At 40.2% G+C, this 13,679-nt stretch overlaps 1 protein-coding gene across 1 annotated transcript; it reads right to left on the bottom strand.

The window, feature by feature from the left end:
• Positions 1 to 1,182: 1,182 nt before the first annotated feature.
• Positions 1,183 to 12,238, bottom strand: LOC144714323 (nuclear pore complex protein NUP93A-like). Its single transcript, XM_078589043.1, has 15 exons — positions 12,024 to 12,238; positions 11,795 to 11,886; positions 11,277 to 11,343; positions 11,010 to 11,069; positions 10,828 to 10,917; positions 6,899 to 7,165; positions 6,728 to 6,823; positions 6,450 to 6,584; positions 5,553 to 5,606; positions 5,372 to 5,455; positions 5,184 to 5,270; positions 4,218 to 5,120; positions 3,669 to 3,850; positions 2,582 to 2,873; positions 1,183 to 1,525 (listed from the first exon to the last, which is right to left on the bottom strand). The coding sequence occupies exons 1-15, from the start codon at positions 12,123 to 12,125 to the stop codon at positions 1,448 to 1,450; spliced, it is 2,589 nt and encodes an 862-aa protein (XP_078445169.1). The 5' UTR covers positions 12,126 to 12,238; the 3' UTR covers positions 1,183 to 1,447.
• Positions 12,239 to 13,679: the final 1,441 nt, after the last annotated feature.

Raw genomic sequence — 13,679 nt, 5'->3', positions numbered from 1 at the left:
TGATCTCTTTCACCTTTTATGACTATATCCCCCCCTCAATTTCACATTTTATATTCAAATTCAATTATACATCTCTCCTCAAATCTAACTAATTCATCAAGCTCAATCTACATCCCAAACACAATTCCCTCTTTCATATGAATAATACATAGAATAGAATCTCAATCTACATCCCACTGACTGCCTAAAATTACAATAAAGTATTTGTCCTGAGTTTACTTTTTATTTATCCAAATCTGACATTTCAAAGAAATAACTCTACGTAAATGTAATTTAAGCATAAATATCATGTAATCATAATCTGTTTGCATGTCAGTCTCTAAATCTCTATCTGAAATCAGTTAAAACTCAATTCAAAAATCACTAAATTTAAGGAACAGTATAACTGTTCCAACTCACTAATTTATCTCAATTCATTTATTTACTGTTTCCTCTCTAAAATCAAGGCACTTCAGACATTTATGCATGAAAAATTATAACTAAGAGAAAATAAACGCACAAAATGAACAATTCTTGATAAAATTTACTGAGTAGCATAAACTATTCTTACGCAAAAGCAAGCAACATGCAAGACTCAGATTGAAGGGACTTTAGTAACCCATTTGAATTTGGTTAATCTTCAAGTCTATCCAATCAATGTACTTAGCATTCCAAAACTCAGGAAAGCATTTAGAATTCCCCGAAGCCTTATCCAAAAACTTATATTTAACAAGACATTTCTGATATTTTTGTTTATTAGCGTCCATATATTTGGTTATATTGCAGCCTATCCAAGCAGTGATATGATATAAGTTGTGTCTATTTAAGAGGTATTTAAGTCCATTTGACATCATACAGGTCTATTCTTCATCCTATCACCCTTTCTATTTATTTCCCACTCTCCCTTATCTTTTTGTGCTGATTATTATCAGAAAGTCTGGGGAAAAACATGTACAAAATTACGTTTCAGGAGATTTTATCAAGATCTTTAAAATATAACAAGAGTCGACACTCTATATGAACCATTTTCAATTTTAATTTTCTGATAAACTGAGATTTATTAAAAGAGGAAGTCAAAATGTCCCTACTTTTCATATATTTCTTAATGCAATTGCACAAATCAACAGAAATCGTTACCTTAATCATGCATTCACCCACGGCTTATGCCAAGTGGATGTAAATTCTTGCAGCTGCAAAACTCCAGATAAAAACTGTTCAAACTTTTCTATTCATTGGTTCACTAAAAAAAAAGAATTTCTCAGAAATGGCCATGGTTTCTAGTTATGGTCTTTGTTGCAGAATTTACCCTTAGCTTTTCTAAGATGCCTTGGGCTGACAAAAAGTCTGGGCTTTCTGAAATTTATGGTCACTGTGATTACAGAGCATGAGGGTAATCTATCTTAGCCCAATATACCATAGGAGTTCAAGAAGAAACCTGGCAAAGATAAACCAAAAACTTGCATAATTATCATAGGCTCCGAGCAACCTTCTCGTAAAGATCTTGAGGCCAATTCCTGGCCATGTTGCTGGCCACAAAGCTTGATACCTGTGCAAAGAGAGTAAGAATCTCAGTCATTTCTTTAACAGAAGGGACGGACGGACGGACAGACGGACGGACGGACGGATGGATGGATGGACAGAGGGATGGATGGACGGAGGGATGGATGGACGGACGGACGGATGGAGGGATGGATGGATGGATGGATGGACGGACGGATGGATGGATGGACGGATGGATGCATAAATGAGGAATAGACAGATTGATGGATGGATCTATGCATGCATGCGAGGATGGAATGGATGTATGTGGATGGTTAGATGGATGCAGGCATACATGGAGTACAAAGATGGTGATGAATAGATGGGCCAATCCAGGCAAATGGATGGATGCATGTAAATCCATGCATGCAAGGATGGAATGGATGCATGTAGATGGAGGGGTAGAAAAAGTGAACGGGTGCATTGGATGGTCAGAAAGAAGCTCTCTTTCTGCCTATCAAGGAAAGTGTTCTCCTATTTATATTTCCTCAGTATCTATCAACAGAATGCCCTCTTCCTGTAAAACCATGTACTTTTCCCCCAACTTTGATGCATCTATCATTCACTCCTATATATTCAACTCAGGAACGATATGAAGGAGGATCATAAATGGATAAAGACAACCATGATGATGATGATAAACCCTCATTAACAACAACTTTGTCATCATCTGTCAACCCTTTATCCAACCATCTGTCTACATCTAACTCTTCACCAATCTCCCTCTTCTTCCATCCATCTGAGAGCTTTCGGCTTTCCATCTATCTAACAATCTCACACTCCTTTCATAGTCTTAAACCATGTCACTCTGTATGTATCCATCAACCAAACAATTCCCTCTTTACATCAATTTCAAATCTACTTTTTACACTCATCAATCCGTCCATCCACCTTTCTATGAACCCCTCAATCCATAAATCAAACACCCTCCTTAATAACTGGTTTAGAGTTTTAGGAATTAGGTTGAGCTCATTATTTCAAAATCCATCTATCCATCCATGTATCATCTATTTTGTTATTCAGGATTACGGTTTAAATGGAGAACGCTCATTAGGCTGCATACCTTTGCCTTCATCGCGCGGAGTGTCCCATCAGTGTCTCTGACATTATCCAAGCAATGAAGTACCGCCTTAAGGAGATCAGGAACACACTCTTGGACATGAGGAGACAAATTTTGGAACACATCGAGCCCTCGATCAGGTCTCCGTGGATCCAATGGCAGAAAAGATAGCTTCGTCACCTCCCTTAGGGCATCCACATACTCATTGGATCTGACTAATTTGAGGATAGATAATATGGCCTCAAGCTGTCTTAACACAGTTTTCTTTTCAGACATACTCTCCTTATCTTGAAGACTGAGAATTAGGGAGAGAGAAACGAAGTAAGAACCCAACAACACAATCTTACTGCGACGAATTCATTCGTACTGAACATATAACACCAGTTTGTAACCAAAAATGTACTCTAGGAAGTGAATCATTAAATCAGGGGACTAAAACGACCAATCGTAGTACCGAACTGAAATTAAAAACACAAGAACCACCGGACATAGGTCTATGACAGTTAGGGATCCCCAAGCTGTGTCAGTTGTTGCCTAAGTCAAGAAAGTTATTGATTGGCTGGGAGATGCTCAAGGAGGGGATTTAGGGCTTGTATGCCATTGTTATTTCTATCATTAATTCTCTTTCCTTCCCCAAAAGAAAAGCCTATTTGTAGGTCTTCATCAGTGTTATTTTTCCTGTTGTATACATTACTATATCGAGAATCTTCTTCGAAAGAAACCAAGTTGAAGAAGACAAACGTAAAGTTATTAACAGAAAGAGGAGTATTGTCCTATCAAGAGTGAAATAAATTAAATTTTCTTTCGGATAGTATTTTCCTCTCAAAGTCCAACGACCTTTTAGTGGATGAGCATGCTGGCCAAAACGCAGCTTTGGGAAACAAAAAAGTCTTATAAAAATATGCCTAGACTTAAAATTTCGGTCCAATTAGCGTAGAAAGAAAAAGTCTGGGCTGAATGAGGAAAACAAAGTTCACACGTCTAAGCCTCGTAACACGGCTTTCATTATACATGAACTCTTCAATAAAATAGAAATGGTAATAACTAAATAAGTATGTAATAACTAAATAAGTACAGTTGAAAACCTAACCTGGATTCAGTGGAATACTTGTAAGCCTCAATGACTTCATTTCCTGAGTGGATAAGACCAGTAATGCGGCTTTCACTATCTAATCTACCACGTGATAGAGCACAAATAGCCTCTGAAAGACACTTGTTAATTGTCTCCAGAGCGCATACAAAGGCTCCAACTCTCTTCTGAATCTCGACAGACTGCACAGTTGAAGGACAAACATCATTGCCGAATGGATGACAGAAATAACCATATTCAGAAAAGAGAACAAAAGACTACAATTTTAGGCCAAGTGATTTGCTAAAAATAAATGGAAAATGAAAAAAAGCAAGTGCAGCCACAGAAGTACATCTCAATAAACATACTTTGAAAAGACATCTGCTGCAAATTTAATAGGAATAAACTTGGAACAATTTGCCCTTTTCAAGGTCAAATAAATCAAAAAAAAAGGAGAAACAAGTAGTTGAAGAGAAGGAAGGTACAAAACAGTAAGAAACTGAATCAACCCTCTTCAGGAGGTCGCGTGAATATTAATAACCATCCATTAAGTTGAGAAAATTCACCCACCTTCTCATGAAGCCCCGTTTCTTGACACAGCATTCCCGTTTCAATCAAAAACTGCTGGCGACTCTGCTCATCTGGCAAATATCTTTGCAACAGGCCTTCTTCACCTGTTCCCTTTGAACCCAGTAGAAGAGAAATGCCCCCATTCCACAACAAAACCTCAGAAAGAAGCTGCTTAAGCATCATACTCCTCTGTCTCTGCTGATCTTTAGTACCTTGGCCTGTCCATGACACGTGTCCTCCTCCCATTGCAGCAGCAGCTTGCACATAATACTCTAATGCAAGACGAAGATCACCATGGCGAAGAAAGATAGACCCATAATGTCTTATTATGCTACCAACTTCTCCACATGCATCCATCACGGCTGACTTATGCCCTACTCCTGAACCTTCAGGAAGAACACCATGGTCTGCTAGAGCAATCGAAATGTGGATGGCATCCACACTGTACCCTTCTTCCCCACTCTCCTTAGTCAAGTACAAAATCGCAGGAAGAAACTGAATACTCAGGAGCAACACATAAGGGTAAACCAAAGGGTCTTTCCCATTCTTTGTGTAGTAGGAAGACTCGAATTTGTTCAAGTATGTCTGAAGATCCTGTAAAGTGTATGGCACAAATCGATTGTTGAGCACGAGGGATGGCGCCGTGCTGGGGACATCGCGCACGCACGACAGCGTGAACCAGAGAAAGTCTTCAATGGTGCTGAAAAGAGATTGAATATCTCGAAGGAGCCGGTCTATTTGACGATCGCATCCAGAAATAATTGCATAAAGAAGTAACTTCTTCCTGTCATAGCCAGGTCTACCAGCTCGATCGCTAATCCTTAATATTTTATCACACTCTTCAGATGCCAAGAGTGCAGTTTCGTGGGAAACCATACCACCAGTTGTGATCCATTCTGCGAGCTGCCAAAAACATGTCAATAGGGTAAAAGTCTGCAAAGAGAAGGCAGAAAAAACAGATTTTACCATTGGGGTGAACTGATATGCAACACGAGATGATTGGGCGACATATTTAGCCTCGTCATAATAGCCCGTCCTTAAGCAATAGTAAATCTGAAACCCAAAAGAAAGCATAGGTAAAGTTGGCAGTCAAGAGAAAGACTAAGTAAGCTACATAAGTGAATTTAGTGAGAATCATTTATAAAAATAGAAACCTGCTGCCATGTAGTATCGATAGGAGGTTGCTTGCGTGCATCGATGGAATCAAAGTCTAAAACCCCATGATCCCGCAAGCGGACCTATAATCAACATCAACATATAATCAGGCATCATATCCCATGAAATGGATACATAAAAGACCATTAGCAAAGGATAAGGCAATTTAGGTTATCATACCCGAAGAAAAGCATGAATTTTCTGCAAGTTTCCAACGCCACCACCCAGAGCAGCCTAGAAATTTTATTAGGTTCAAGAGACGATGTTACATAGCTGGAATTCAGACCCATACAAAACACATTCTTACATGCGACAACACTAAGCAGTGAAATATTAGCAGTACAAGGCTACATGGATTCCATTATACTCTTAATAGAAAGGAAATTATATGGAAGAAGAAAGAGAACGGTTAACACTGGAGTTAAAATCTGTAGAATGATGTCCCGCTGCCAACATGGTATTCCTGCGAAGTGAACAGAATATTTATAGCAGAGCAGAGAATAGATGCAGGCAAACAATCAGACACTACTCGCCTAATCCTTTCGAATTGAGTTCTGCCGGTCTCCAAATATTTGCCTAATCACGTATACACCCATTTCAGATTGATGCAGACTGCCAGTTTGATATTTCTCTGAAACCTACACCACAACATGGAAACCTTTTGGCATTCTATTTTCAACCCTACTCTCCTAAAATATGTACTCTCAACCAGACCAAATCCGGCTTGATTGTTTCATTCTTCCTTTCTGCCAATTAACAAAACTTTCTTCCTCTTCCCTAGTTAAATTTCAGAACTGGGTATGACATTTCTTGTTTTTTTGAAGAAAATAGCGAAGATCACCCCAGTTTGGTGATCAACCTGAGAAATGGGTATCAATTACCAACCTTCCGGTCAAGAAATATTATTTTAACATAAATGCAGATATTCTAAACGACTCACAAGATTGCTGGCCCGAGTTATGATCACATAAACATTCAGCAATGAGATTCAGATGAAAACACCACTCGACTTACGCATTTAACAATAGAAATAAGAAAAGAACTGCCTGACACTTGGTAGTATGGTGAGAAACTTACCTGGGCAGGATGACTTTGAATAGTTTCAAGGATATATTTCTCATGGCCGAATTCAAGATGGCGTCTTGCCCCAATTACAAGTGACATCCTTCTACAAACCTTCTGCTGAGTGCCTGAGTCTTCATTAGTTACAGTCTGGAAAACATGACAGACAAATATCATAATATCATAACGGTAGTTTAGCCAAGAAAAAATGCTGAGAAGAAAAGTTCTCCGTCTGAATTTTTCAAAAATGCCCATAATGAGAACTAAAATTTGAAAATAACAGGATTACGCACATGGATTAAATGCCAAATTTTCTGGATGCTGACTGTCTTTCCAACAGAATATTCGGCACCAAGACGGTCATGTGCAGCCCTGAAAGCTGTAGCAGGCTACAAACAAAACAGTGACTATCAAAGATTTGAAATCTAAAAAACTAGGAAAAGTGCAATATCAAAAAGATGTACTTTGAATGGCAAGCCACTCTGCCTACTGTCATTGAGGTTCCTCACAACTTCCGCATAAACTGAAGTTTTTCTATCAGAAATAGGCCTGTCCATTCCAGGCACATGATCTACAGAAGATCGACGTGAAAGCTGAGGGCTCAATGCATTAGATGTAATCTGTCCAGGTTGGGTGAGGCCACTGCTTGGGGCGCCACTCTCTCTTCTAGGTAACAACGCCAATCTGCTAAAATTATGTAGATATTCCCTCTTCTCTTTCTTCCAGTCCTCCTGTCGAACAACCAAAAGCAACATTATAAAAAAAATGCTTCACATCACGTTCGTTTTTTAACCATATCTTTTAAACGTCATTCATTAAAATCCTACATTTTTTATGAAATTGTACACATTGCAGGAGGGACAATCATTAATTACATGAACCAGACTCCAGCAGTAGGCAACACAAATGGAAAATACATCTTTAATTGCAACTGAACAAGCCATGATGCTAAATGGCCTCATACTACAGTCACCAACAATGTGCATAGAAGAGCAATATACCTAGAAGAGAATTCATTCTTCAGGTTCACTATCAAACATGATGTTCCAACAAACGTCACTCAAAATTCAGGACAAGGGCTACTGGTCATCTTAGAGAGATCATCTAGATTTTTATCGATGGAATTCACAGTGCAGAATTAATTATGAGCATTTCCCTCATTCCTAATCTCCAATCTGATATGTCCGCTTCAAATTCATTTATTCATTCAGAACAGGGATTGAGACATCTGACAACTCATCTTTGTGAACATTTAGTCTGTAAAACCACAAGATGGTTGTGAATGATAGCGGAAACTTACCTTAGTCTGCACCTTGTAGGGCAAACTGGCACATGTGGCACAATCGAGTCTTAGGAAGTTAAAGACCAAGGATAAAGTACATGAAGGACTTACATATCAAATGGACTATTTTCTGGTGAAGGGACACCGAATAACATAGAAATAATGATATCCGATGACCCAATCCAACTATTCTAAAGGCTAGATGTTGAACTCGATCATTTTTTTACCCTAAGGCAAGATTAGAAAGTACAATTCAAATACAAATTGGTATATTTGTCGCAATCATGGCAAGTAATATAATGAATAATAAGATGACTCTTAATCATTTTCATACTAAACCAATTGAACAATCAATTTTTAGAATCATGTGTTTTTATTTAACAGAAATATTGTCACACAACCCTAAGGATGTAGCAGGATGTAACCAAAGACTTGGTTGAATGCCAAGCTATTGATCAGCAGAGGATAATGAGATAGATGGCCGACCAAGAGGGGATGGGGACTAATAAAGGGGAGTGTCGGCTGGAGATCTGATGAACAAGAGGTGATAGCGAGTGAGAGAGGATTGTGTTGGGTAAATAGAGATGACGAGGTCTGAGATAACAATTGATATGGAGAGGCAGGGGGAGGATTCACAATTCAACTTTAATATTCTTGTCTGATAAGGGTAGGGCTAACCCTATTTAAAGGGAAAGTACGATACAAAAGACCCAAAGTACCCCTCGTATTGTATCATATTGATGACATAGCCTCATGCAAAAACCCCTTAGAAGGGCTCGACAAGTTTAAGAAGTTTCAACTCCAAAAAAAGTGTTAGATCATCACGGCCCAGTTAGGGCTAATTTTACTAACTTATGGGCCTGAGGCCATGTACTTGTAATAGACTAATCCTAGGGATTTAAAGGAAAAACTAACCTAAAATGGATTTAAATAAAGGCCCAATAAGGGCCCATTAACGGCCCACTAAGGACCCATTAAGGGCCCAATAGTGAGGGGCCCATTTAGGGAATATATTAGGTCCATTAAGGACCTAATATATGCTGGGCCTGATTTATATCAGGCCCAGCCTCCAACAGCTATAAATATAGCTGTTGGAAGTCCTTTTTGAAAAAGGAATCTCTTCTGCAGCTTTTTCCAACGGTCAGTTTTTGACCGTTGGACAAAAGCATTAACCTCTCTCTCTCTCTGTGAAAATTTGTATAAAAGGGGCATCTGTTCAGTAATAAAGATCAGTTCATTCTTGCCCCAATTTTTCTGTCTCTTCTCCACATTCTCAGAAATTCTCTCTGCAGTCCACTATCTCATCTTTTCCTTCAATTTATTACAAAAAGTAAGAAGGATTTTACCTTCTCTTCATCCACCACGCGTACCAGCTATGGCTAATGGAGGACAACCAGAAGAAGAAGCTTTGTAAAGAATACGAAAAACATGGTATCAGTGTGCTGAAGACTTTACAGCATAGACTTCCGCATGACCTCTTTCCATTTACCTGCTACAACTCTTGTAGCAAGTAGGGTCTGCCATCCTCGATGGCAATGACTCGAGGGCATTGATGTGTCATTGTTATCCTTGTCATTCGTCTGCACCAGAATGATGATGAGGATGTGTTTTCATCATCACAGATCAGCGACAGAAAATGACAATGACAATGAAAAGACAAATCCACTCTGCTTGCCACTGCCTCCTCCCACCACCACTGGTCTGTCACTACCGCCCCAACTACCCACCACTGTGAGCCTCTTGCAGCCTCCTGGCTGTGCCAGTCTTCTTGCTAATGACATGGTTGTTGATGCCAGCCTTCTTGTTGGCCTCCACGCCACAATGACCTTCTCAAGGTACTTGCTCCAGCAAGTTTCATATCTAAGTTGAGGATGACGAGAGTACGATGAAGAGTTTTCAATTGCCCTTATTATTTTCCAGGTCCAGGATATTGATGACCATGACAAAGTCGAGATCACCATCGTCACTCATATGCGACTAGGATGGCAATGAATATGTTTGGATGATGATGAGTTCATCATGGAACAATGATTCCTAGTAGCAACTTAAAACCGCAGGAATCAGCAAACGGGGAGACTTCCTAGCACCTATGTGGAGTCACTTTAATAACATCACATGGACAAGACAGCACAAATAATGACCGATGAGCAGTTCTGAGACTTGTATCTCTGCGATGATACTTGTGGAGCCTGCACCATGGCCAATAGTTCCAAGTGTCATGGAAACTCTGCAATACAATGGTTTCAACCTAATCCACTAGACTCAGTACTTGGAGCTCATCTTGGGTGGCAGAGGACTAAGTGTTCATCTGTTCAATGAGGTGGATGCAAACGAATTACAATTCAAGGCCGGGAAATGAGTTGATGTCAACATTCATCTGCGGCTTCTCAGCAGCATGACGGGCAACATGCTCAAGAAATTCGTGTCTCTGAAAACAACAAAGGTGACGCAGGATCAGGTTAACAACATTTGTTCCAAGAAGGGCAATGGTAGGAGATTCAATGATCTCTTACCTGATACGACAAATCTTTGCCAAGTAGAAAAAATATATAACAGAGTATGTAAGCACCGCCAGCTCCATCTGAATCTTGATTATCGTTTGAAACAGGCAAAAACTCACTGTACTTCGAGGTTGATACTGCTTCAAATACCAGCTTACATACAGGTGTGTCAAGGCCCACTTAACTTACCTTAACTAATTTCCCACGTGGAAAGAAGTTGCTTAAAAACAAGTCATGTGGCCCACATATAGAAGTGTGTCCCACTTAGAATATAACATGAAAAGAGAGATGTGGGCCACTTATAATTCGCGGCTCACTAACAAACGAAACAAAGCATCACATAATAAGAGCACTGGGACTCTTGAGCTGGTCTTTCTGCTTGCGCCCAAATACACAGCCCCATAATTATTTATACTTCCCCATTAAATGAATCCTACACGCCATATCATGCGATGATACTGATACAATACCCTCCTCTCGTATCCCGGACTGTAACAATAGGCTAGAGACACTTAAAATAAAAACACCAGGAAAATCGACGAGCAAAAAACTTTGTAGTACAGTCCACAAAGCGAGAGCAAAAAAAATGATTCTTTCAAGTTATTCTAACCTCTAAAGCATGTAGCATGTAATCGTTGAAGCTCCTCAGATTATCCTTCAGAGCTTCTTGAATGGCAGACACCATAGCCATTTCATGTACCTAGAATAAAAAATAAGTTCCAAGTAAGGAAAACTAACAACTGGAGTACAATGTAAACAGAGAAAAAAAAAGCAAAGAGGATCCAAGTTCACCTGTTGCAGATACTCTTCAACAGTCGTTGCCTCAGCAGGGAAGACATCTTCATATGTTGTCTTCGGATGAGAACAATGCGAAGTTCATTAAAAAAATTGAACTTAAGAAAATTGAGCAGAATTTCGGTCACAAATAATATCTCGAGTCCGATTACTAATCTAAAAAAAGGTAAATTGCAATGATAATCTTTATAAGGTTGTGAATCGCACCGGGCAGAAAATTCATTTTGAGAATACCTCGAAGATGATCGCCAATTTTAAGCGTACCTTAAGTTTAAATGTCTTGAGATCACGCGCGAGCTGCTCAGCACTTAATCCTTCACGGGCTAACAGCCTTTACATGAGATCAAGAAAATCAAATGGGTCACAGCAAGAACAACAATCACACCCATCCGACGAAGAGAGAAGCAATGCCACCAAAAGAAATGGCGATGAGAAGAAGCGCAATGGAAAATACAACCATCCGCACTCTGAGCTGAATCAAAATTTAACAAAAAATCAAATGGGGCACCACAAGAACAGCAATCACACCCATACGAGAAGGGACAATTAATGCGACTAAATAAAAAAGGGTTCGGAGAAGATCCGGCATGGTCAATACAATCAATCATCCACACTCGAAGCTCAACCCAAATTTAACAAAAAATCAAATGGGGCACAACAAGAACAGCAATCGCATCCGTACGAGAAGAGACAAGCAATGCGGAAACGCGCAACGGAAAATACAATCATCCACGTTTGGAGATCAATCCAAAATCAACAAGTTTTCACCTCCACGCCCTTACCTAGTCGCAGAGGTAGATTGGCGGGGCGCTTCAGCGAGGAGAGTTTTCGCCTTCAGCTTCTTCGACAACGCCTCCAACTGATCCAAGTTCCTCTGCCAAACAACGAAAAAATACCGCAAAAAAAAAATTAAAAATCGAGTCATAGACGGGGCCAAATCCGGGATCAAAAACCGAGCCATAGACGGAGATTTTGAGCGGGATTTTCAGAGGAAAGAGCGGAGGAGGCGACCTGGAGGGGGGGAAATTGGGCAGAAGGAGCGGCCTGCTCGAGAAGCTTGGTGGAGGAGTGGAGTAGGTCGGCCCATTCGCCGGCGTCGGGATCGGTCGCCATGGAAGAAGCTCGGGGAGAGAGGCCGCTGCTGTTCTTCGACGCTCCTCCTCTTCCGGCCCCGTTTAAAAACCCCGTTGCCGCTACTCTATGGCGTTTGAAGTACTAGGAACATTTGTATACACCTTTTAGAGAGAGAGAAAGAGAGAGAAAGAGCTTGAAAGACAGAGAGAGAAAGAGAGAGAAAGAGCTTGAAAGACAGAGAGAGAAAGAGAGAGAGAGCTTGAAAGACAGAGAGAGAAAGAGAGAGAGAGAGAGAGAGAGTAAGAGAGAGTTACAGAGATAGAGAGAAAGAGTGAGAGAGAGAGAGAGAGAAAGAGTGACAGAGATAGAGAGAAAGAATGAGAGAGAGAGAGATAAAGAAAGAGTGACAGAGATAGAGAGAAAGAATGAGAGAGAGAGAGAGATAAAGAAAGAGTGACAGAGATAGAGAGAAAGAGTGAGAGAGAGAGAGATAAAGAAAGAGTGACAAAGATAGAGAGAAAGAGTAAGAGAGAGAGAGAGAGAGAAAGAGTGACAGAGATAGAGAGAAAGAGTAAGAGAGAGAGAGAGAAAGAGAGACAGAGAGAGAGAAAGAGTAAGAGAGAGAGTGAAAGACAGAGAGAGAGAGTGACAGAGAGAGATAGAGTGAGAGAGGGATTGAAAGATACAGAGAAAGTGAGTGACAGAGAGAGAAAGAGCAATAGAGAGAGAGACTGAAAGACATAGAAGGACAGAGATAGAAAGAGTAAGAGAGAGACAGAGATGGAGTGACATAGAGAGAGATTGAAAGATAGAGAGAGAGTGAGTGACAGAGAGAGAAAGAGCAAGAGACAGAGACTGAAAGACATCGAAGGACAGAGATAGAAATAGTGAAAGAGAGACAGAGGCGGAGTGACAGAGAGAGAAAGAGCAAGAGACAGAGACTGAAAGACATAAAAGGACAGAGATAGAAAGAGTAAGAGAGAGACAGAGACGGAGTGACAGAGAGAGAGAGAGATAGAGTAAGAGTGAGATTGAAAGATAGAGAGAGAGTGAGTGACAGAGAGGGAGAGAGAACAAGAGACAGAGACTGAAAGACATAGAAGGACAGAGATAGAAAGAGTAAAAAAGAGACAGAGACGAAGTGACATAGAGAGGGAGATAAAGTAAGAGAGATATTGAAAGATAGAGAGAGTGACAGAGAGAGAGAGTGAGAGAGGGATTGAAAGATAGAGAGAAAGTGAGTGAGAAAGAGAGAAAGAGCAAGAGAGAGGCACTGAAAGACAGAGGGACAGAGATAGAAAGAGTAAGAGAGAGACAGAGACGAAGTGACATAGAGAGAGAGAGAGAGTAAGAAAGAGATTGAAAGATAGAGAGAGATTGAGTGACAGAGAGAGAAAGAGCATGAGACAGACTGAAAGACAGACGGACAGAGATAGAAAGAGTAAAAGAGAGAGAGACAGAGTGACAGAGAGAGAGAGAGAGAGTAAAAGAGAGAGAAAGAGCAAGAGACAGACTGAAAGACATAGACGGACAGAGATAGAAAGAGTAAAAGAGAGAGAGACAGAGTGACAGAGAGAGAGAGAGTAAAAGAGA

The sequence above is a fragment of the Wolffia australiana genome, chromosome 17, assembly GCF_029677425.1.
Source record: "Wolffia australiana isolate 7733 chromosome 17, ASM2967742v1".
NCBI classification, from domain to species: domain Eukaryota; kingdom Viridiplantae; phylum Streptophyta; class Magnoliopsida; order Alismatales; family Araceae; genus Wolffia; species Wolffia australiana.
This window is presented reverse-complemented; position numbering and strand designations above follow the sequence as displayed.